We start from the raw sequence: 24724 nt of genomic DNA on the forward strand, positions 1-24724 counted from the left end.
AATGGTTTCAGTTTTATGCATAAAAATTATCATCATCCTTTTGCTTTGTAACACAGCCCTTAATCTGTTGATGGCCATATGATGGGGAGGAAGGGAGTTTGAACAGTTACTATTCTCCCGTGTAGTAGTATTGAGTAGACCTCACAGCACACTTCATCTGAAGCCTGTCCCGCTTTACTTGGTCTCATTCTCTTAGCAATGAGAGTCTAATCTTCCTAATCATACCTCTAGTCTTCCTACTTGCCCACTCAGGAGTAATTTCCCATTTCATTATCTCTTCCTCTTCTTTTTTAGAGCCTGATCCTGTCAGGAATATTTTCAGACTTGGAAACTAGATTCATACCTGTATGAACATTCTTGAGTATCTTCTTCTCATGAAATAGTATTTTCCAGGCGGAGGGTAGGATTAGAATTCTTTTTACATGATTTCGGCAATTTTTGTGAAAGCCTTTGGGAAACATTAAAGCATTCTACTCTGCGTGTAAGCTTTCGTTGATCTCTGCATTGTACAGCCACAGATCTGGAATCATTGACATTCCTTGTGGTTGTGTGTTCTGAATACGAGAATCTTCTTCTGTCTCAAACAGCTCTTTTTTACCTTTTTTCTTGTCTCTTTCTCAGCCTGTCTCAGCTATGTTTGAATCTCCTGGATTGTGTGTGTTAGTCTGAGATTCCTTAGCCAGTGATCTCCATCCTTAGAAGGCAGTCTTGTGTCCCCAGCTCTGAAACCTGTTGCCCTTAATGAAATCGTCTCATCCTCTTCAACCAACCGCCAGATCCATGTCTGTCTAGTCTCACTGCCCGGTGGAGGTAGTTCCCCTGACTCACCTTTTTCTTCCTTGTTCCTATTAATAGAGTGCTCCTGATTGTGACATCACATCCATCCCCTTGGCGATGGAGCTTGTCACTAGGAAGGAAGACTCGGTCGGACAATAGCCAACAAGATGGGTTACTGGGAGCGTCTCCTGAGTGACACTGAGTGGAGGCCTCAGGGGGTTGGAGCCTTGTGAACAGGGAACCTACCCCCCAACACTTGGAAGGTAAAGAGCCTTGTTTCAGAATCCCATTCCAAGCTTCAGGTCTCTTCTCAGACTGTCTAGGTTCCTTCTGCTTTTAAAATCCTGATTCTTAAAATTCTTCTGCATAGAACTTTCTGTGATTAACCCAAATCAGTCCCAGTTCTTCTTTGCATATTTATGTCTTACAGTAATTATTAACTTTTATTTAGTAAATTGCTTAGTTTTATGTCTTTTTGTGTGTTTTCGTATGTTGTGCACTCACTCATTAGGCTCAAGCCTACACCTTAGTTTAAGGACAAGGATTGTGTTTTCTGTATCTTTTACACATCTCTGCTGGCAAGGGGGATTGTGCGTAGAGGATGAAAATGAGGTTTGGGGCAACCACAAGTTGGTGACTAAGTGGGTGGTCCTTGCTGGTCTTTGAGGCCTGGTAGGCTTCACTTGAAGTGTTAAATGAGTTTTTGAAGAATTGTGTGCCCTCTGGATTCTTTTGTAAATTGAACCAATTAAAGTATACTAAAGAATTTTAATTTAATTTTTAAAGATTTTATTTATTCATGATAGACACGAGGGGGGGGGCAAGAGACACAAGCAGAGGGAGAAGCAGGCTCCATGCAGGGAGCCCGACGCGGGACTCGATCCCGGGTCTCCAGGATCATGCCCTGGGCCAAAGTCAGGCGCTAAACTGCTGAACCACCCAGGGATCCCCTAATTTAATTTTTAAAGTTTTATCTATTTATGTTTTTGAGAGAGAGCAAGCATGAACGGGTGTGGGACAGAGGGAGAGGAGAAAGAGAATCCCAAGTAGGCTCCACACTCAGCTCAGTTCAGCACAGAGCCAGATGTGGGCTTAATCCCACTATTGCGAGATCGTGACCTGAGTGGAAACAAAGAGTCAGACGCTTAACCGACTGAGCCTAGGCACCCCCTAAAGAATTTTAATTTCAAAATCCCCTGTGCTGGGTCACATGGCTGGCTCAGTCAGTAGACCATGTGACTCTTGATCATGGGGTCATGAGTTCAAGCCCCACATTGGGTGTAGAGCTTACTTAATAAATAAATAAATGAATCCCCTGTGGTAAATCTAGTATGGATCACAGCATTTTAGAATTGAATCTTTGGGGCAGCATAGCCCAGCCCCTCATCTCACAAGTGAGAAACTTGAGTTCCTCAGAAATCATTTCTCTGGGCAGTCTGGGTGGCCCAGTGGTTTAGTGCTGCCTTCAGCCCAGGGTGTGATCCTGGAGACCCAGAATCAAGTCCCACACTGAGCTCCCTGCGTGGAGCCTGCTTGTGTCTCAGCCTCTCTCTCTGCGTCTCTCATGAATAAATAAGTAAAAAAAATAATAACGATAATTTCTCCAACAGGAGTGACTACAGTCTGAGGACTCTCTTTCTTTTTTTACTTTTTCTTTTTTTAAGATTTTACTTATTTATTCATGAGTGACAGAGAGAGGCAGAGACACAGGCAGAGGGAGAAGCAGGCTCCATGCAGGGAGCCCGATGTGGGACTCGATCCCAGGACCCCGGGATCCCTCCCTGAGCCCAAGGCGGATGCTCAACCTACCTAGGCATTCCTAAGGACTCTACTCTTAAATAAAAAGACCACTTCCTTTCACTTAAAGTCAAGAGAGTTGCCTAAAGAGAGGAAGGTTAGTTAGTGGTAAAGCCATGGCACCTTCTATAACATAATTACCCCCTATTTTAGCTGTTTTTTTCATATGCTGATTCTCAGAATCCTGTAACTTGTAGAGCACCTTGGAGTTTCTGTGGTCTAAGATGCTTCGTTTTTTGTGTGGTAAGGGAGCTGAGGCCCAGAGCAGTTAGGTAACTTGCCTAAGGTCACTGAGAGAACTAGAACTGGGTTTTAAGTCTCTGGATTGAAACTGACCCAACTCAGTTTCCTTTTCTTCCATACCTATTTTTTCATTGGGAGACATGGAGATTTGTAATGAAATGTGAGACTTTTCACCAGTTAATTTCTTCACTATGTTGAAGTTCCTAGAAGTCACCTGTTTCCTTCTACCAGAGCTGGTTATGGGGCTCTTACCTGTGTGTCTGGTAGTTTATAGTAATTTGGGCTGGAGACTCCTCGCCTCTGCACCTCTGTTGTATTCAGGGTAAGGGGGAGGGAGAATTGGCAGGAAGGGGACCATAGTGCATATACTTGGCTTTTACCCTTACACTTTGCCAAGGGTTGGTCACAGCATGCCCAGTTACCCTAAAATAGGAGCTACAGTTAGAGTGGTTTCTCTGATATTTCTGTGTGTGCACGCATGTGCATGTGTGTAAGAGAGAGACCATGTGCATGGTTTGCACATTTGTCCAAGGGTTCAAGAAACCCTGAATAAAGGAGGATGGATGCTTAGTTTCCTTTAGGAACAATCTGTTTTGAATTCCTTGCTCTCTTTAAGGGTAGACCAGAAAAAGCAACTGCAATAGCAAGTCAAAAGGGTATAAAAAGGGATCTGAAAAAGCTCTTGCATTTTTATGATAATATTGACTAGAACTATATAGAGAGACCACATGTAACTAAGGAAATAATGTAATTGAGTTCTGGCCTACAGGAAAAAAAGGCTAGGAATGCAGTCTTCAGGTTGGGTTTGGCATGTTCAAATCTGGGAGGTTGGCAGAGCTTCTATAAGCCTGAAGGGACACCTCAGTGCTACTTTAGGTTCAGCTCCTGCAATTGAAGGAAAGCTTCCAAGGCTTTTTTTTTTTTTTTCTTCCAAGGCTTTTTATTCTATTCTGCAACTCAAGGAGATTATCTAGAACTATGCTTCCAGTGGTTATGGTCACTAGATGTTATTCTTAAGGTCCCTGTAGTTTCAGTTTTATTAAAGCTTCTAGGGGCACCTGGTTGACTCAGTTAAGTATCTGCCTTTAGCTCAGGTCATGATCCTGGGGTCCTGGGATCCAGCCTCACATCGGGCTTCCTGCTCAGCATGGAGTCTGCTTCTCCCTCTGCCCCTCACCCTGTTCATGCTCTCTCTGTCTCCCTCAGTCTCTCTCAAATAAATAAATAAAATCTTAAAAAAAAAAAAAAAAAAAAGCCTCTACCCCCAGAGCAGTGAGCAGTTGAGCTCTTCTGGGACATCTCCCTTGGAATGATAACTTGCCCCTGTGACAGTCCCATAGCAGCGTTGAGAGTCCCAGGAAGTAGAAGGAATAATCAAGGAACCTGGCCCATCAGGGTGACTATCTGCCTGGGGGCAGGGCAAGGCAGGGCAAGGAGCTGGCTTCCAAGGTTGTATATGACATTTTTTTCCCCATAGATTCTATTTCCTAATCAGAATAGAAATCTAAATTTCCCCTTAATTCTTGAGGCCGCACCCATGAAAGAATGCAGTTGTGTAAGAGTGGATAAAACAGGAGACTCTCTAATCTGATAAAGGAGGTTTTGATTTAGAAAGAACAATGCCGGGGGTACCTGGGTGGCTAGGTGGTAGTTGAATGTCTGCCTTTGACTCAGTTTGTGATCTGGGATCCTGGGATCGAGTCCTGCATCAGACTTCCTGTAGGGAGACTGCTTCTTCCTCTGCCTGTGTCTCTGCCTCTGTCTCTGTATCTCTCACAAATAAATAAAATCTTTAAAAAAGAGAGAAAAATGCCAGGGTGCCTGGCTGGCTCAGTTGGAGGAGTGTGTACCTTTTGATCTCTGAGTTATTAGTTTGAGCCCCACATTGGGTGTAGAGATTACAGTAAATAAATAAGTAAATAAATAAATAAGTAAGTAAATTATTTTTAAAAACCCTAGAAAGAACCAGTGCCCAGCATCTGTGTAGTTTTGTGAATGCTGACGTTGTAGTGGGAACCTTACAGCTTCTAACCCTGATTAGTGGCTTCCCACCCCCCTCTGGCCATCCCTTTGCCAACAGAGACAACTTTTCTGCTATTTCCGTTGGGATATGGTATCTCCTGAGACCCCATTAAATAATTTTCAGAATTTGTATTCCTCTTTAAGAAACTCTTGTTAACATTGATATAAAATGAAAGTGCTTGGGATCCCTGGGTGGCGCAGCGGTTTGGCGCCTGCCTTTGGCCCAGGGCGCGATCCTGGAGACCCGGGATCGAATCCCACATCGGGCTCCCGGTGCATGGAGCCTGCTTCTCCCTCTGCCTATGTCTCTGCCTCTCTCTCTCTCTGTGTGTGACTATCACTAAATAAATAAATAAATAAATAAATAAATAAATAAATAAATAAATAAATAAAATAAAGTGCAGTGAGGGGCACCTGGGTGGCTCAGTGGCTGAGCGTCTGCCTTCAGCTCAGGTCGTGATCCCGAGGTCCTGGGATTGGATCCTGCATTGGGTTCCCCGCAGGGAGCCTGCTTTTCACTCTGCCTGTGTCTCTGCCTCTCTCTGTCTCTCATGAATAAATAAATAATAAAATTCTTTAAAAACAAAAAATGAAGTGCAGTGAAGCACAGTATAAACTCTAGGCCTGGGATCCCTGGGTGGCGCAGCAGTTTAGCGCCTGCCTTTGGCCCAGGGCGCGATCCTGGAGACCTGGGATCGAATCCCACATCAGGCTCCCGGTGCATGGAGCCTGCTTCTCCCTCTGCCTGTGTCTCTGCCTCTCTCTCTCTCTGTGACTATCATAAATAAATAAAAAATTAAAAACTCTAGGCCTGCTTTCTATATTACCCCATAGCAACAAGGGAGAAAAGGGAAATATTATTTTCACTTTTGCCCTTTTCTCTAAGGATAACTGATTTTTTAAAAAACATTTTGTTTATTTATTCATGAGAAACACAGAGAGAAAGAGACACAGGCAGAGGGAGAAGCAGGCTCCATGCAGGGAGCCCGACACGGGACTCAATCCCTAGACCCTGGGGTCATGCCCTGAGCTGAAGGCAGACGCTCAACTGCTGAGCCACCCAAGCGTCCCTTAGACAAGCTTTTTAACCTTTGTGCATCTGTTACTCATTTGTAAAATGTGGATTATGACAGCCCCGACCTCATAGGGTAATGTATAGAGTTGCAAGAATTAGATGAATTAATATACGAGAAATGCTTAGAATAGTTTCTAGCATATAGAAATGCTCTGTAAATGTTGACTTCATTATTGTCTTTTGATTTCATTATTATTGTAAAACTAAAACATCATTATAGAAAAAGAAGGAATAAGCAATAAAGCAAAACTATGAGTGAAATTAAAAGTACTAAAAATAGGGGTGCCTGACTGGCTCAGTTGTTGGAGCATGCGACTGTTCTCGGGGTTGTGAGTTCGAGCCCCACATTGTGTGTAGAGATTACTTAAAAATAAAATCTTTAAAAAAGTACCAAAAATAATACACTTAGAAACAGCTTTTCTGTATACTTCTAGAAGCGCTTCAATATAAATGTATATAGACATAAATATGTTTTTTTAACAGACATTGCACTGTAGCATACATAACGTGTCTAAGTATCATTTTATTATATAAATGCTAAATATACTTAAGTAACGTAAATAAATTATTTTTAATGAGAAGTATATCTAAGTCATACTAATGTCTACTTGTATTGCATTTTATGGATGAAAGGAATTCTGGGTATTTATGGTGTTTCTGGGTTTTTTGATATTATGAATAACACTTAAACACAACCTAGTATGTTATTTTTATACCCTTGTGTAGTTGTTTCCTTAGGCTAAGTTCCTGGAAGTAGGATTGCTAGATAGAGTATATGCTTTTTGGGGATTTACTGTTCTTTTTTTTTTTTTTTTTTGTTCTTCTTTTTGAAACATTTTTTTTAATTTTTTAAAATATTTTATTTATTTATTCATGAGAAACAGAGAGAGAGAGAGAAAGAGAGGCAGAGACACAGGCAGAGGGAGAAGCAGGCTCCATGCAGGGAGCCCAACATGGGACTCGATCCTGGGACTCCAGGATCAGGCCCTGGGTGGAAGGCGGTGCTAAACCGCTGAGCCACTGGGCTGCTCTTTTTAAAACATTTTTATTAGTGAAGTATAGTTGACATACAATGTTATATTTTCAGATGTATAACATAGTGATTTGACAGTTCTGTACATTCTTTACTCAGTGCTCACCATGATATACCATGTAACATGATTACAGTACTGTTGACTATATTTCCTATGCTGTATTTATATCCTCATGACTTATTTACTTTATAATTGGAAGTCTGTGTCTTACTTTATAATTGGAAGCTTGTACCTTTTAATTCCCTTTACCTATTTTACCCATCTCCCCCAATTTATGGTTGGTTCTCTCGTTGTGATTCAATTTGATCAACTTTTTCTTGCAAGAGTGCCTTTTTTCCAGACCTTGCTATAGAATATGACATGTTATGTGTATTTGTCATATATTATATGTATAGCGTGTGACCCATTTAGTGAATGTTGTGGACATGTTTTAACCATAATACTTTATTTTCATAACTTAGAATATTTATACTTCTTTTTTTACTTGAATGTTAGATACACACAGGAAAAAAAATTTTTGAAGATTTTTATTTATTCATGAGAGACACAGAAAGTGAGAGGCAGAGACATAGGTAGAGGGAGAAGCAGGCTCCATGCAGGGAGCCCAACGTGGGACTCGATTCTGGGTCTCCAGGATCATGCCCTGAGCTGAAGAGAAACACATTTAACTGCTGAGCCACCCAGGCATCCTGAACAAAATTTTTTTTAAGTTTATTTAAGTAATTTCTACACCCAGCATGGGGCTTGAATTCAGGACCCTGAGATCAAGAATCATATGTTCTTCCAACTGAGCCAGCCAGGCACCCCAAGAAAATCTTTTGCAAAGGTTCAAAGGGATAATTAAGGAAACTAAAATATATCCTCCAATTCCTATTCCTTAGTTACTCCCTCCCCAGCAGCAAGCACTGTTAGCAATTTCCCATGTATACTTCTGAGAGTCCCAGGCATACGTAAGCATATAATACATACAGATTGGGTTTTTTCACTCATGGTAGCATACTTTACATATGCTATTGTATACCTTAGTTTTTTTTCCCCCTTAACAGTGTATCTTTAGCAGTCTTCTCATACCTGATTTGTTAAAGGCACATTGGTTTTTTTTCTTCTGCTTAATGTTATAGCTATGGTAGACCAACCAAATTATAATTTGTTTAATTGAGGTAGAAATTGTAAAATCAGCATTAGAACAGATGAATTATGGATATTTGGGGATATTTTTGCTATCTGATAGAAGCTACTCAGCTCCTCTTCTTGTCTTTTTCTCTTACCCTTCCCCTTCCTTCATACCCTGTGTGTGGGTCTGGACTACAGGAGTGGCGTAGCTATCATCCAGAACAGACTAACCAGTCTTAGGTCTCATTAACTGAAGTAGAGAGGAAAGGGTAATAGTCAGCTGTGTCCATATTGGTCAGTCCACATGTGGAGCTCTGGGGACCCTGTTTGAGAGGGACATAGGCATTCTGCAGTGCTGTGGGAAAAATGAGTCTGCGCTAGGTATTTCTCACCTGTGTTCTTGCGGCACCCTTGACCTTTTCCAGGAGTGGCTAAGCACAGGGGTTACTGTTGAGTGCTATGGAGAGGATTCCTGCCCTGGATGTTAAACCAGACGGTTGGTTGGTTTATTTGTTTCTTTGTTTCTTTCTTTTTAAGATTTGATTTATTTATTCATGAGAGACAGAGAGAGAGAGGCGCAGAGACACAGGCAGAGGGAGAAGCAGGCTCCCTGCATGGAGTCTGATGCAGGACTCGATCCCAGGATCCCAGGATCATGACCTGAGCCAAAGGTAGACACTCAACCACTAAGCCACCCAGGTGTCCCTACATATGATGTTCTTTTTTTTGTTTTGTTTTTTTTTTAGATTTTATTTATTCATGAGAGACACAGGCAGAGGGAGAAGCAGGCTCCATGCAAGGACCTTGATGTGGAACTCGATCCCAGGTCTCCAGGATCATGCACTGGGCTGAAGGCAGGCACCAAACCGCTGAGCCACCCAGGGATTCCCCTCATAAGCATCATTTAAAATAGATACACTATTCCACCAAATGAGCTTACATCACCATAATGAGTAAACTATATACTTTTACAGGTCATGTAAATGAATAAGGGATCATCTGATTTTTTTTTTTTTTTTTTTTTAACTGATACAGTTCTTGAAAACCTGTCTGGACTACTTTTACTACCATTCTTCCTTCTTGCTTCACAGGTGTCCCTCTTCCTCTTTAAAATAATTCCAGGGCAGCCCTGGTGGCTCAGCGGTTTAGCGCCGCCTTCAGCCCAGGGCCTGATCCTGGAGACCCGGGATCGAGGCCCGCGTTGGGCTCCCTGCATGGAGCCTGCTCCTCCCTCTGTCTGTGTCTCTGCCTCTCTCTGTCTCTGTCTCTTATGAATAAATAAACTCTTTAAAAAAATAAAATAAAGTAATTCCAGATCTCCTGCCTACCACTGCCTCAGTCACCAGATTCTCTCCTGTCTTTACCTCTCCCCCTTTGCGAGTGCTTTCCTCTCGGTACATCAACATCCTGGGGTTTTTCTCATTGGAGGGAAATTACCCCCACACAACCCACTTCCTCAACCTCCTGTCCTCCTCCTGTAGTACTTTTTCCCTTCCTTTGAGATCAGGCTTTGGTCAGAGTGCTCTGCAGTCCCTGCCCCTCTGCCTCCCATCTTCCCTTGGAACCGCTGCAGTCTGGCCTCCTAATGCAACCTATACCATAGCCACTCTTTACCGTGCCCCCCAGCTGCATGCAGCTACTGTCAGTGCTGTATCCGGTCCCACATCCTGGCTGTTTTTTTTGTTTTTTGTTTTTTTCTCAGACTTGACTGTGCAGCTTTTGACACTTCCTTCCCTCCTCTGAGCACTCCTCTTCCTTGACTTCGTAAATTTTTTTTATTGTCAGAAACACATAACATAAAATTTGCCATCTTAACTATTTTTGAGCATACAGTTCAGTAATGTTAAGTATGTTCACATTGTTGTGAAACATCTCCAGAACTTTATCTTACAAAACTGAAACTCTGTACTTATTAAACAAAGATTCTCCTTCCTCCAACTCCCTAGACTTTTATGCGCCTCTTCTCTCCAGGGTTTTCTCTCATCTCTGGTCAATCTTTCTCAGTTTTTTTGTTTTGTTTTGTTTTGTTTTCTTTTTAAAGACTCTACCCATTTATTTGAGAGAGAGCCCATGTGTGTGCGAGTGGGAGTGGCGGGGGTGAGGGTGGTAGAGGGATAAGCAGACTGCTGAGCAGAGAGCCAGAATCCAGCTTGATCCCAGACCCCGAGATCATGACCTGAGCCGAAGTCAGGTGCTTAATTGACTGAGCCACCCAGGCCCCGCTCAGTGTTTTGGGGCGGGGGGCAGGCTCCTTTTTTTCTTTCCTCTTGAATGTCCATGTTAAAAGTAATCTCATGCCCTCTTGGTGGTGTATAAATTGAAAAGGCCTTTCCAGAGGATAGTATGGAAGTATGTTATCTAGAAAAATGAATAGCTGGCACATCATTCAACTCGGCAGTTCCTCCTCCAGCTATCTTTCCTAGGAGAGAGATTTGATTTTGTGTTCAAAAAAAATTGTGTTACCGGAATGTTAATTACAACATGTTTTGTTTCAGCCGGGAAAATGGCAACCAGGCAAGCTAAGTCCTGAGGGGAATGGCAAAGTACATTGTAATCAAGGTTTAGACTCAGTAGATTGGATTTTTTTTTTTTTAAAGATTTATTTATGTTGGGGACACCTGGGTAACTGAGTGGTTAAGCGCCTGCCTTTGGCTCAGGGCTTCATCCCAGAGTCCTGGGATCAAGTCCTGCATCCTCCTCCCTACTGGAAACCTGCTTCTCCTCTGCCTATGTCTCTGCCTCTTTCTGTATATCTCTCATGAATAAATAAATCTTTAACAACAACCACAAAAAAAGAGTTATTTTGAGAGAGAGAGAGCTCATGAGTGGGAGAGTCAGAGGGAGAGAGAGAGAATCTCAAGCAGACTCTGCTAAGTGCAGAGCCTGACACGGGGCTCCATCCCAGGACCCTGAGATCACGACCTGAGCCAAAACCAAGAGTCAGACACTTAACCGACTGCACAACCTAGGTGCCTCTGGAAAAAAAAAAAAATTTTTTATGGGGCTCAGACTCCCAAACCTAAGATCAAGAATCACATGCTCCACCAACTGAGCCAGCCAGGTGCCCCTGGAAATTATTATCACTGGAATATAAACTACATGGGAGCAGTTACCTTATCTGTCTTGTTCATACATGAATCTATGTAGGGGAATTGAAAGAATGAGTGTACACCAAGGAGTGGATGAGGGAGAAGAAAGGCTAATAATTATATTCTTTGAGTCTTTTAAAATGAGAATGGAGTCATATATTACTTTTGAAAATAGACAGACTAGGAAATAAAGCAAAGAATCGATGCTGCCCAGGGTTCTGTATTCTTCAGACCCACCCTAACTTTTTTTTTTTTTTTTAAGATTTTATGTATTTGAGAGAGAATATGAGTGGAAGAGGGGGGAGGGAGAAGCAGACTCCCCACTGAGCAGGGAGCCTGAAATAGGGGTACATCTCAGGACACCAAGATTATGACCTAAGCCAAAGACAGACACTTCACTGACTGAGCAACCCAGGTGCCCTGCCTTTATATTTTTGGATCTGAATTTTTACAATAACCTCCTAAGAAGGTCTCACTTTCTCTTATCTTCTTTACCCCCTGATTTTTCTACACAACTGCCAGAATTATCTGAGTAAAATAGAAAACTGATCATCTCAGTTTTTTAATCCTTCAGGATTCAAAGAATCTCCTCATAAGATTCCTATTCATTACAAAGGAATAAAATAATACCTCTACAGTAGAGAAACCTCGCCAAAAGCACTTAACCAAAGGATCAGAGTTAGTGTCACCAGGAAAGGTGCAAATCAACATGTGCTCCTGATGTGATACATTAAGACAGTATTATTTCCATGGCATTTTTAACCAAAATGAAACCTAAATTTAATCATGAGGAAACATCAGACAAACCTACACTGAGAGACCTTCTCATTACACTGGCTTATATTCTTAAAAAAATATCAAGGTCATGAAAGACCCAAAAGCGTTAGTAACTTTTTCAGATTAAAAGAGTTTTTTTTTTTTTTTAAAGGTATTGTATTTTTTTTAATTTTTATTTATTTATGATAGTCACAGAGAGAGAGAGAGGCAGAGACACAGGCAGAGGGAGAAGCAGGCTCCATGCACCGGGAGCCCGACGTGGGATTCGATCCCAGGTCTCCAGGATCACGCCCTGGGCCAAAGGCAGGCGCCAAACCGCTGCGCCACCCAGGGATCCCTGATTAAAAGAGTTTAAAGGGGCACCTGGGTGGCTCAGTTGGTTGAGCACCCGACTCTTGATTTCAGCCCAACTCAAGTCGTGATATCAGGGTTTGTGAGATCAAGCCCCGCATGGGATTCTGTGCTCAGCTGGGAGTCTGCTTGAAGATTCTCTCCCTCTGCCCCTCTCCTGCTTGTATTCTCTTGCTCTCTCTCAAATAAATCTTTTAAAAAAATAAAGAAGTTTGGCAACTCAATGCAATACATAGTCTTAAATGTTCTTTTGCTAGGGACTCCTGGATGGCTAGGTGGTTCGGCATCTGCCTTTGGCTCAGGGTGTGATCCTGGTGTCCCGGGATCGAGTCTCACACTGGGCTCCCTGCATGGAGCCTGCTTCTCCCTCTGCCTCTGTCTCTTCCTCTCTCTCTCTGTCTCTCATGAATAAATAAATAAAATCTTAAAAAAAAAAAAAAGTTCTTTTGCTAAAGGAGATTATTGGGACAAGTGGCAAAATTGGAAAAGGGTTTATAAATAATAGTATTATGTCAATATTAATATCCTGGTTTCTATAATTTTACTGTCATTATGTAAGAGAATGTTCTTTTTAGGAGATACACAGTCAAGTTATTTAGGGATAAAGGCATCCAGTTGATAATATATTTTCAAGCAGTTCAGAAAATTTTTATCTATTCATGTCTATATAGAGATAAAAAATGTAAAATGTTAACATTTACGGAATCTAGATGAAGGGTATATGGGGTCTTTTTACTGTTTATAGAACTTTTCTGAAAGTTTGAAATGTCAAAATAAAAGATTGAAACATATAAATGTATGTCAACAAAGGAAATCCTCAGGTACCCCCATAGCTCTCAGGTTAATTCCAAGTCTAGTGAATCGTCCGGGGCCCTTCAGTGCTTGTCTCCTGCCTGCCTCTCTCTGCGCATCTTCCGGCACATCTCTGCACAAACTCTTAGCTGACTTCTTCCTTCATGCTATTTTATCTGCCCTAGAAGGCCCATGCCCTGTTCTGTGATGTTAACTCATTTTTAATTTTTACTATTTTTTTAAGATTTTATTTAATTAATTTATTTGAGAGAGCGAGAGCAGGAACATGAATGGTTGGGAGGGCCAGAGAGAGAAGGAGTAGGACAAGCAGACCCCCCCCTGCTAAGCGGTGAACTGGTCTTTGGGCTTGACCCTAGGACCCTGAGATTGTCACCCGAGCTGAAGCCAGATGCTTAACCAACTGAACCACCCAGGCACACCTAACTCCTTTTTTTTTTTTTTTTTAAGATTTTACTTATTTATTCATGAGACACACAGGCAGAGGGACAAGCAGGCTCCATGCAGGGAGCCTGATGTGGGACTCAATCCTGGGCCTCCAGGATCACACCCTGGGCGGAAGGCGGCACTAAACCACTGAGCCACTTGGGCTGCCCTATAACTCCTTATTTTTTATACCAGTGGGCCTCAACCAGGGGTGATTTGTCCCCCAGAGGATATATGTCAATGTCTGGAGACATTTTGGGTGTCACAACTGGAGGACTACTACCAACTTTGAATGGGTGGAGGCCAGGGATACTGCTAAACATTCTGTGGTGCATAGGTCAGCCCCCTACAAGGGAACTTTCTAGCCCAAATGACTGTAGCCATGCTTGTGAACCCTTGTTCTAAACATACTCTGAGAGTCATTTCTGGAAAGCCTTTCTGACCATCCCCAGTCTGATTTAGAACTCCCTCTTTCTAAAAACAATTTTTAATTTAAATTCAACTTGGTTAACATACAGCTTTGTGTTGGTTTCAGGAGTAGAATTCAGTGATTCATCACTTACACATAACACCCAGTGCTCACGGCAGGTGCCCTCCTTAAGGCCCATCACCCAGGTAGCCCATCCACCCCTGCCCCCCCGCGCCCCCCCCCGCAACACTCAATTTGTTCTTTTTTTTTTTTTTTTTAAGATTTTATTTATTTATTTATGAGAGATACAGAGAGAGAGAGAGAGAGAGAGAGGCAGAGACACAGGCAGAGGGAGAAGCAGGCTCCAAGCAGGGAGCCCGACGCGGGACCCGATCCCAGGTTTCCAGGACCACACCCCAGGCTGAAGGCGGCACCAAACCACCGAGCCACGGGGCTGCCCAATTTGTTCTTTTATTGTAAGAGTCACTCATGGTTTGCTTTTCCCTCTGTTGTTTTTTTTTTTTTTTTTTTTAATTTTTATTTATTTATGATAGTCACAGAGAGAGAGAGAGAGAGGCAGAGACATAGGCAGAGGGAGAAGCAGGCTCCATGCACCGGGAGCCTGATGTGGGATTCGATCCCGGGTCTCCAGGATCGCGCCCTGGGCCAAAGGCAAGCGCCAAACCACTGCGCCACCCAGGGATCCCTTCCCTCTGTTTTTAATCTTATTTTACCTTCTCTTCCCCTATGTTCATCTGTTTGGTTTCTTAAATTCTACATGTGAGTGAAATCATGTGATATTTGTCTTTCTCTGACTGACTTATTTTGCTTAGCATAATACACTCTAGTTCTATCCACATTGTTGCAAATGGCAAGACTTCATAGAACTCCCTCACCTGTGTTCCTCTGGTACCTTGTGCTTTCTTCTCATTGCTTATCTCACAGACACTAGGTCTTATTGGTGTTTAGATAGTACTCAGTAAATATCTACTAAATGAATAGTATCTAGATTGTTTTACAGTATGGTTTTTGGCTAAACTTTTGAAAGCCAGGTTTTAAGATTAAAGGAAAGCATTACTCTTAATTTATCCTTCCTTGTCCGACTTCTTTTTTTTTTTTTTTTTTTTTTTAAGATTTATTTATATATTCATTCAGAGAGAGCAAGAGAGAGGCAGAGACACAGGCAGAGGGAGAGGCAGGCTCCATGCAGGAAGCCCAGTGTGGTACTCGATCCCGGGTCTCCAGGATCACACCCTGGACTGCAGGTGGCGCTAAACCGCTGCGCCACCGGGGCTGCCCCCTTGTCCGACTTCTGATATTAATATGCTATTTCTTTGTTGTCAAAGCCAGGATTCTTTTTTTTTTTTTTTTTAAGATTGTATTTATTTATTCATGAGAGACACAGAGAGAAAGACAGAGACACAGGCAGAGGGAGAAGCAGGCTCCATGCAGGGAGCCTGATGTGGGACCTGATCCTGGGTCTCCAGGATCATACCCTGGGCTGAAGGCAGCGCTAAACCGCTGAGCCACTAGAGCTGCCCATGAGCCACCAGAGCTGCCCCAAAGCCAGGATTCTTTTGGTTGTAAGGTAGAAAAACCCAACTCCAAGTAGCATAAGCAAACAAAGGATACTAAGGTGTTTCACAGAAACTAAAGACAGGAAGGCCTTCGGAACAAATCAGGCACTCAAAGCCTCAGGACTCTTTGCAGTTCTTATCTAAGCCTTTCTAGCTGTGTGTGTTCCAGGCTTTTCTTTCCATCTGTAGATTTTTGTCTTCCTCAGTCCACATGACAGCCAGAGAAAGACCAACTTAACTTTCTTGGTGTTCAGCTCAAATAAATTCTCAGGGATAGGATCTGTTGGCCCCACTTGGATAGGTTTATCCTTTGCCCAATCAGTTGTAGCTTAGGGTGAGGCCTAAGTACTAGTGAGGCAACTCCTGCTGGAGTCATGTGGGTGAGAGGCAAAGGAGTATAAGCCCTAGAGTGTGGCCGTTGGGTGAATAGTGCTATGAAGTCCACTGTAGCTCTCAATCATTGAGGTGCACAGAGCAAAGACAGTATGGACTGCCCTTGTTCCCTTACCACCATCCTCATTGTTTGGTGAGGTGCAACAAGGAGAATCATAGGGGCCTTAGTTACAGGTTTTACATTTTCCTGGGTTATATCTTCAATATCATAGTTCATGTACTCACCCTAATCCATCACTGTTTATAGATTCAAGGGAATTATATCCTCTGGTCTTGGAACAGATCTGAGGGGAGACACATACATGGTAGGTTCCCCCCTCCCACCCCATTTTATAGGAGATAGTCTGGCCAAAGTGGTATACACTGACAATTTCAGATGGATTGTTTACAAGTTTTAAGCCCTAGAAAAGGCAGAACAGTATATTAGAGAAATGGTGATGATAGAGGTTAGTATAAGCGAAGCAGTATCACGGGGTATCACTGTTCCTATATAAAATGGGTAAAGAAAGATTTTTTGTATTCATTAGGCTTGTGGGGTTTTTTGGTTTGGTTTGTTGTTTTAAGTAATCCTTGGTTGTTTGTTTTTAAGTAACCTCCACACCCAACACGGGGCTTGAATTCACAACCCCAAGATCAAGAGTCACAGTCTCTACCAACGGACCCAGCCAGGTGCCCCGGGATTTTTATCAGTTGAAAGAAACAAAAATTCAGCTCAAACCAGCCTACAAATAATAGAGAATTTGTTGGGTCCTGTAGCTGATGTTCAGAAGGTGATTGTGGCTTCAGACATGGCTGAATCCAGGACTTCAGATGATCTCATCTGAATGGTCTCTCCGCTCTGCTTTCTTCATTATTGGCTTCATCTTATAAGCAAGCTCTCCTCATTAATGGCAGAAATGATCTCCAGCCACTCTGGTTTGTACATCCGACCAGCTATGCAACCCCAGGGGAAAGAGCTACCCTTGAGAGCTCCAAAGAAGTCCCAGGCATCACTGTCTCTGCTCTGCAGAGGGTCACATGTCCATAAGGACCCAGGTTAGGATTCCTAAAAGAAAACTGGTGCCATTTGCACAATGGGATGTTAGATAGGTGAAATAGGGAATGTCCTCTGTGCCCTCAGTGCTGGAAGCTCCTAATGAAATCAGCATTTGAACACCAAACGTTTTATTGATTTGTAAGGAACTGTGCTTGGTGCTATATTGGATGAAGAACCTATGTTTCTTCTGCTCTTAAGGAATTTTTATATTTATTTATTGTTTTTAAGTTAAAAAAATTTTTTTAAAGATTTTATTTATTTATTTGAGAGAGAATAAGAGAGAGCATGAGCCAGGGGAGGTGCAGAGGGAGAGAGAGAAGCAGGCTCCCCACTCAGCGGGGCTTGATCCCAGGAACCTGGGATCATGACCTGAGCTGAAGGCAGATGCTCTACTGACTGAGCCATCCAGGTGCCTAATTTTTTAGTTTTAATTAATTTGTTCATTTTAAGTAATCTCTACACCCAATGTGGGGCTCAAACTCAAGGCCCTATAAGATCAGGAGTCACGTGCTCTATGGACTGAGCCTGCCAGCCACCCCTGCTCTTAAGGAATTTTTAAGGGCACCCCGGGTGGCTCAGCAGTTTAGTGCCACCTTCAACCCAGGGTGTGATCCTGGAGACCCAGGATCGAGTCCCACGGCAGGCTGCCTGCATGGAGCCTGCTTCTCCCTCTGCCTGTGTCTCTGCCTCTCTCTGTCTCTCATGAATAAATAAATAAACTCTTTAAAAAGGGGATACCTGGATGGCTCAGCGGTTTGGCGCCTGCCTTTGGCCCAGGGCGTGATCCTGGAGTCCCGGGATCGAGTCCCACATCGGGCTCCCGGCATAGAGCCTGCTTCTCCCTCCTCCTGTGTCTCTACCTCTCCCTCTCTCTCTCTCTCTCTCTCTCTCTCTATGTCTATCATAAATAAATAAAACAAATCTTTAAAAAAATCTTTTTAAAAAAAGGAATTTTTAATTAAGTAGTAGACATTTTTTTTTTATTTTTTTATTTTTTATTTTTATTTATTATTTTTTTTTTTAAATTTTTATTTATTTATGATAGTCACAGAGAGATAGAGAGAGAGGCAGAGACACAGGCAGAGGGAGAAGCAGGCTCCATGCACCGGGAGCCCGACGTGGGATTCGATCCCGGGTCTCCAGGATCGCGCCCTGGGCCAAAGGCAGGCGCCAAACCGCTGCGCCACCCAGGGATCCCTATTTTTTTTTTTTTTAAAGATTTTATGTATTTATTCATGACAGACACAAACACACACACAGAGGCAGAGACACAGGCAGAAGGAGAAGCAGGCTCCATACAGGAAGCCTAATGCGGGACTCGATCCCAGGACTCAGAGATCACGCCCTGGGCCCAAGGCCGACAGTCAACTGCTGAGCTACCCAGGCATCCCTCAAGTAGTAGAAATTAGACATATGTATAAATAGTGACTACTGTCGTATATTGAGGCCCTACTATGGGCCAGTAGGCACTTTGCTAAATGTGTTTTGTTTGTTTTAAGATTTATTTATTTATTTTAGAGAGCACAAGTGCTAGCAGGATGAGAGGCAAAGGGAGTGAGAAAAGGAGAGAAGCAGACTTCCTGCTGAGCATGGAGCCCAGTGCAGGGCTCGATCTCATGACCCTAGCACCATGACCCGAGCCAAAAATCAAGAGTTGTACACTCGACTGACTGAGCCACCCAGGTGCCCCTAAATGTTTTATATATATTATCCCTTTGTGGATAACTCTGTGAAAGTCACTTCTATTCTTATGCATACCATTTTATCTATTTAAAAAAAAATGGGGTTGGGAAGTTTATGTAGCCTGCCCAAGGTCATATAGCTAGTGAATAATAGAACGGGGGATGAATCCAGTCAGTTTTGACTCGGTCCAGTGCTATACTTTAGCTTGCACTGACCTATCAAGGTCTTTTCTGCATCTCATTCTTTTCACCCTTTCAAGTCGGACAGCCTGATTCTAAATTCCTGAGAACTATCTGACTTAGCTCATCTTTTCTAGGACGTCACAGCTGATGGTTAGTCTGTGGTATGGCTGCCTTTGTACTGGTGCCCATCCTTCATCCATCCAGTTGGCCCACCAGTAGGAAATCTGTAGGAGAATTACAGTCACTGTTCAGCGACTTCTTCGGGTTTGACCCCTAGGAAGCCCAAAGAAGAGGCATGGCAGCCTCACTGCTCTCTGAGTCTTTGCTCTCTTGAACATCCTTTCCCTTTTTTTTTTAAAGATTTTACTTATTTATTCATGAGAGACACACAGAGAGAGAGGCAGAGACATAGGCAGAGGGAGAAGCAGGCTCCCCACAAGGAGCCCGATGTGGGACTCGATCCAGCATCCGGGGATCATGCCCTGGGCCAAAGGCAGATGCTCAACCGCTGAGCCAACCAGGTGTCCCCCTTTTTTAAAGATTTTATTTATTCATTCATGAGAGATGCAGAGAGAGAGGCGAGACACAGGCAGAAGGAGAAGGAGGCTCCCTGCAGGGAGTCTGATGCGGGACTCGATCCCAGGACTCTGGGATCACAACCTAAGCCAAAGGTAGACTCTCAATAACTGAGCCACCCAGGTGCCGCTGAACCTCCCTTCTTTATCCCCATCACTACCACTTAAGTTCAGACTGTCACCATCTCTCCTGCCTACACATTCTTCCTGTCTCTAATGTCACCCCTACTGACAGAGTGAAGAGTACTTTTATACATCATTCCTTTGAAGTCTTTCAGTGGTTTCTCATAGCCTTCAGGATAAACTCCTTACATAAGACTTCTCATGCCTGCCCCTTGTTTGCTTCTCTAGCCTTGTATCCAGACATTCCTTCCTTTGAATCCTTCAGATCAGCCTTTTTCTGAACCACTCAAGAGTTCCCTGAATTCATTGTTTATCCTCTTACTTCTGGATTTTGAATGTACTGGTTCATGTGCCTAAAGCCCTAATGCTAATACCCCACCCTGCCCCCATCCCCAACACCTAGCTACTCGTGCTTGTCCTGTTGATGACACCTGATCCTGTAAAACTTCTCAAATTACCCTCTCTTTTCAGCCTGGGTTAGGTGTCCCACATCTTTTGCACTCATAATGCCAAGTGTAGGCATTTGTCATTTCATGTATTTTTAAAGACTTTATTTATTCATTTGACAGAGCACATGCAAGGGGAGCGGTGGGCAGAGGGAGAGGGAGAAGCAGACTCCCCAACTGAGCAGGGAGCCCCATACAGGGCTTGATCCCAGGCCCCTGGGAATCATGATCTGAGCCGAAGGCAGATGCTTAACCGACTGAGCCACCGAGATACTTACCATTTCATATTTTATTTTATTTTTAAAAAATATTTATTTATTCATGAGAGAGACAGAGAGAAAGGCAGAGACACAGGCAGAGGGAGAAGCAGGCTCCATGCAGGGAGCCCGACGTGGGACTCGATCCCGGGACTCCAGGTTCATGCCCTGGGCCAATGGCACATGCCAAACCGCTGAGCCACCCAGGGATCCCCATTTCATATTTTAAATGTATGCTTATGTAATATCTTCCCCCATTAGAATTTTCTTTTCTTTTTTAAGATTTTTATTCATTCATGAGAGACACAGAGAGAGAGGCAGAGACACAGGCAGAGGGAGAAGCAGGCTCCATGCAGGAAGCCTGATGTGGAACTAGATCCTGGAACTCCGGGATCACGCCCTGAGCCAAAGGCAGACACTAAACCACTGAGCCACTCAGGTGTCTCTAGAATTTTCTTGAATCAGATTTTTCTTCCCAAATGACTGGCACATAGTATGCTCTCAGTAATTGTTGAGCAAATGAATGGATCTTGGCAGTAAGTTCAAGTTGGCACATACTTGTAGGTTTCTTCTAAGCTGGCTTCTTTTTCTTCTTGCTCCTTCCAGGACCTGGGTTTCAGTGATGAGACATGGGGTATGATGTAACCCGTTTCCAGGGGGATGTTGACGAAGACCTTATCTGTCCTATTTGCAGTGGAGTCTTGGAGGAGCCAGTCCAGGTGAGTTGGTCTGATGGCAGTTTTGGTGGGGGCAATAGATGACCGTGGATCTAGGAGAAAATATTCATAGGTAATGGGACAAATAGGGAAGTCACTGTGATTTGCCACCCGCCCCCGACCCCCACCCCACGACAACACACATACATAGAATATAGGTTTGGTGCAGAGGGTCAATGGTGGCTACAAAAGGAATAGGGCTTTCCAGAGTCTATCTAGAGGTGGATACCACAGAAGTCTAGTGCCTCAGATTTTCTTCTAGGGTTGCCCTGAGATTTTTTTCTGCTGTAAAATAGTCACCTTTTCTCTGTCTTCTGGCAGTAGCTCAGGAACTTCCTTTCCTCTGCAGGGGCTTTGACTAGCTTCCATCTACCTAGCTATGATTGAACTTCTGGACTTTCCTGATAAGTTCTGTATTTTGATGATGTAATGTTTCAGTTAGTCAGCCAGTCTGCCTGCAGGCCTTTTCAGCCTGCCTACTAACTAACAAACAGGAAGTGGGAACCAGTGTATATATTTTCTTCCTGGGATTTATTAGAAAAAACAGTTTTTGATGCAGTCTTGTACTCTGCATTTTGATATGAAAGCTGCCACCTTCAATAGGTCATTTCTCTGCAAGCCCTGCCAGAGGAGAGTCAGTTGTATCTTCCTGGGGGCAAGTATGAGGAGAAACTCATGATTAACAGGCAAGTATAATGAGTGAGATAAATTCTTAACAGTAGTATTTATGGACATCATCCTGCATGGTTCTTACTGCCTGCCCTCTGTAAATACCTATTAATCCTCTACCACTCCTGGCTAGCTAGACCTAATCACATTTTCTAAACTAGGACACTAGTCAGTGAGGTCTCATGGCCCTTCCCCCACTCACTGCTTATACAACTCCCAGGGGCTCCTCTTGATTCCATAAGTTTGTTCTTACTCTAGTTTTCAGCCACCCAAAGGAACACAGATGCTTCAACTGATTGAAAATCAGACTGCATTCTAGTGGCAGCTAGTCCTGGACCTGTCCCCTGTCTAGGCCTTTGTAGCCTACTGCCATAAGAAGCAGATGGGCTGGGTGTAGAACCAAGCTATCCTGGTGGTGTCAAGAGGTTATGGGGTGTGTCAGTTCCTTCCCTTCCATGGCACTGTCATTTGAGGTGAGTCACGTGTGGAGATGTCAGTGTTGGCTTGTGACATTCTAAGTCAGGAGCCGCCCCCCCCCACCTCCGCCTTCTGAGGAGCAGGTCAAGCAGATCTCAGGATGCCAGGTTACCAGACACATATCCAAGGGTAGAAGGCACCTGCTAGGAATGCTGATTTCTCTACATCATTTTTTTTTTAAGTAATACCTACACCCAATGTGGGGCTCACACTCACAACCCTGAGAATCAAGAGTTGCACACTCTGACTGAGCCAGCCAGGCCCCCCCTACAGCATATTTATTTAATTTTTGAATAGGTGATAAATTCATAGGGTTCAGAAAATAACCAGTATAAAAAGACATACAGTGAGAACTCTTACTCCATCCTTGTCCCAATCCATGTAATCCCCTCTCCCCCATAGTTAACTCTTTGTATTAGTTTGTCCAGCTTGCACGAAACATAGCACATTCTGTATATTTTTGCAGGGGTGGCAGGATTGGATAGGCTGGTCATGAGAAGAGGTAACAGTTGGGATGAGATCTGAATAAGGGGACATTCATGCTGAGATTTAGAGAAAGAGCATTTCAGGCAAAGAGGAGCGGCAAAAGCAAAGATCCTGAGGCAGGAGTGAGTTGGGTGTAAACAAAGAACAGAAAGGAGGCCCGACTAGCTTGAACACACAGTGCTGTCAGCGAGGTGTGAGGTGAGGAGAGGTCAGAGGCACAGGGCCACATCCAGCAGAAGTTTATAGGTCCTGAGTAGGAGTTTGGATTTATTTTAAGTATAGTGGGAAGCCATTGTAAAGTTTTCAGCAGAGGAGTGATATGATCTAGTTTGCATTTTGAAGTGATCACTTTGGGTGATGAAGGTAAATGAATTATAAAGGGGCGGAGTAAAAGTAGGGAGGCCAGTTAGAAGATGTATTTAGTAATGTAGATGAGAGGTGATAGCTTGATCTGGGTTAGTGGCAGGACAGATGGGGAAAGTAGACAAGTTTATGGTTTCTTTATTTAGAGATAGGGTCTATAAAGATTTCGAAAGGACTCCAATTTGTCTTTGAGTGAAAAATAAAAAACCTACTGACAATTGGATTAGTGACATTGAGAATGACTTGTTTTTTTTTTTAAGACTACTTATGTGAGAGAGAGAGAGAGAAAGCACATGTGCGCATACCAGCGGGGGTGGGAGGGTGGGGGGAGAGGGAGGAGGAGACTCCCCACTGAGCAGGGAGCCAGACAGAGCTCAATTCCAGGACCCCCAGATCATGACCTGAGCCAAAGGCAGACACTTAACTGACTGAGCCCCCCAGGCACGCTGAGGATGACTTCTTCCCTTAGGAAGCCTTTCTGTGTTTCAGTCTTTGGTGTCTATGAGCATCTCAGAAGCAGAACCTGTCTTTTGTATTTTAAGCACCTAGAAGAGTGTTTGGGACATAATTAGCACGCCATTCGTTCATCAACTACTGAGTGCCTACAGTGTTTGTCCTATGCCAGAAGCCAGATAGTGTCTCCATAGATGCTAGGGAATCCTCTCAGTTTGAGGGATTAACTTCAGAGGTTATCTGAGTTGTCAAGGAAGCAAGCTGAAATATGATCTTTATGAAACTAAAACGAATGTGATTCTCTAAGAAAATGGCCCTGTTTGGGAGGATAGGCCTTGCCAGTGGGATTCAGGGCAATGCCTTATGTCAACCCTCATAAAATAGGAACTTGGGCCCATACAGAGAGGACTCAACCTCTCACCAGGAATTCCAGGCTTTTGTTTTGTTTGGCTTTGCTTTCTTACTTGCATTTTTGCCAGTAAATATCTTCCCTGTGTCCTCTGTACTCATCCTTTAAGACCCGTATCAAATTCTGTCCTCTCCCTAAATACCTGCCCTGATTGACCTAGCCTAGAAAGATCTCATCCTCCTCTGGACTTCTTTGCCAGTTATTGTGTATGCAATCCAATTGGCAATTAATAATCAACCACCTTATGTCATCTCTCCTATTGTCCTAGAATATTATTTGTGCCCCTTATTATGTTAGTTTTTACTTGTCTTATGTCACAATCCATTTGGAATCTGGAGCACAGGAAACCTTTCTGAAGCCTCTCTCTGCACAGTGTCTTGCCCACAGTGCATCTTTACTTTGCTGTGACCCCAGAGACCTCTGGTCCTGGAAGCTGCTCAGAGGCTTGAGTGGCTTTGTGAAGTTATCATATTCAGGCTCTTAGCTCCTGCTAATTCTCTTGTGCCCCTTTTACCCTGCTATTCCTTCTAGGCACCTCATTGTGAGCATGCTTTTTGCAATGCCTGCATCACCCAGTGGTTCTCGCAGCAGCAGACGTGTCCGGTGGACCGGAGCGTTGTGACAGTCGCCCACTTGCGCCCAGTACCTCGGATCATGCGGAACATGTTGTCAAAGCTGCAGATTGCCTGCGACAACGCTGTGTTTGGCTGTAGTGCTGTTGTCCGGCTTGACAACCTCATGTCTCACCTCAGCGACTGTGAGCACAACCCCAAACGGCCTGTGACCTGTGAGCAGGGCTGCGGGTGAGATTACTTCCCTTCCTCTGCCCTGCAGAGATGAGGGCCTTCTGGTTGATGACCACCCTCCCCGCACCCACATTCCCTGTCCCCAGTCCCCCATCTCCGGAGCCCCCGCTCACCAGCTCGCGAGCTCTCCGAGCCTGAATGTATGCAACG

The 24724-nt window shown here is 43.7% G+C and overlaps 1 protein-coding gene across 2 annotated transcripts in view; it reads left to right on the plus strand.

Annotated features, from left to right (window-relative positions):
• RNF41 (ring finger protein 41) overlaps window positions 1-24724 on the plus strand; it is a 31053-nt gene that overhangs the window by 1682 nt on the left and 4647 nt on the right. For both annotated transcript variants that reach the window (XM_041756843.1, XM_041756844.1), the window contains exons 2-4: window positions 856-1040; window positions 20802-20914; window positions 24300-24571. In XM_041756843.1, coding sequence (XP_041612777.1) covers window positions 20825-20914; window positions 24300-24571 — 362 coding nt within the window. In that variant the 5' untranslated portion in view covers window positions 856-1040; window positions 20802-20824. The remainder of the gene's footprint in view (window positions 1-855; window positions 1041-20801; window positions 20915-24299; window positions 24572-24724) is intronic.

The sequence above is a fragment of the Vulpes lagopus genome, chromosome 5 (assembly GCF_018345385.1).
Source record: "Vulpes lagopus strain Blue_001 chromosome 5, ASM1834538v1, whole genome shotgun sequence".
Taxonomy (NCBI): Eukaryota; Metazoa; Chordata; class Mammalia; order Carnivora; family Canidae; genus Vulpes; species Vulpes lagopus.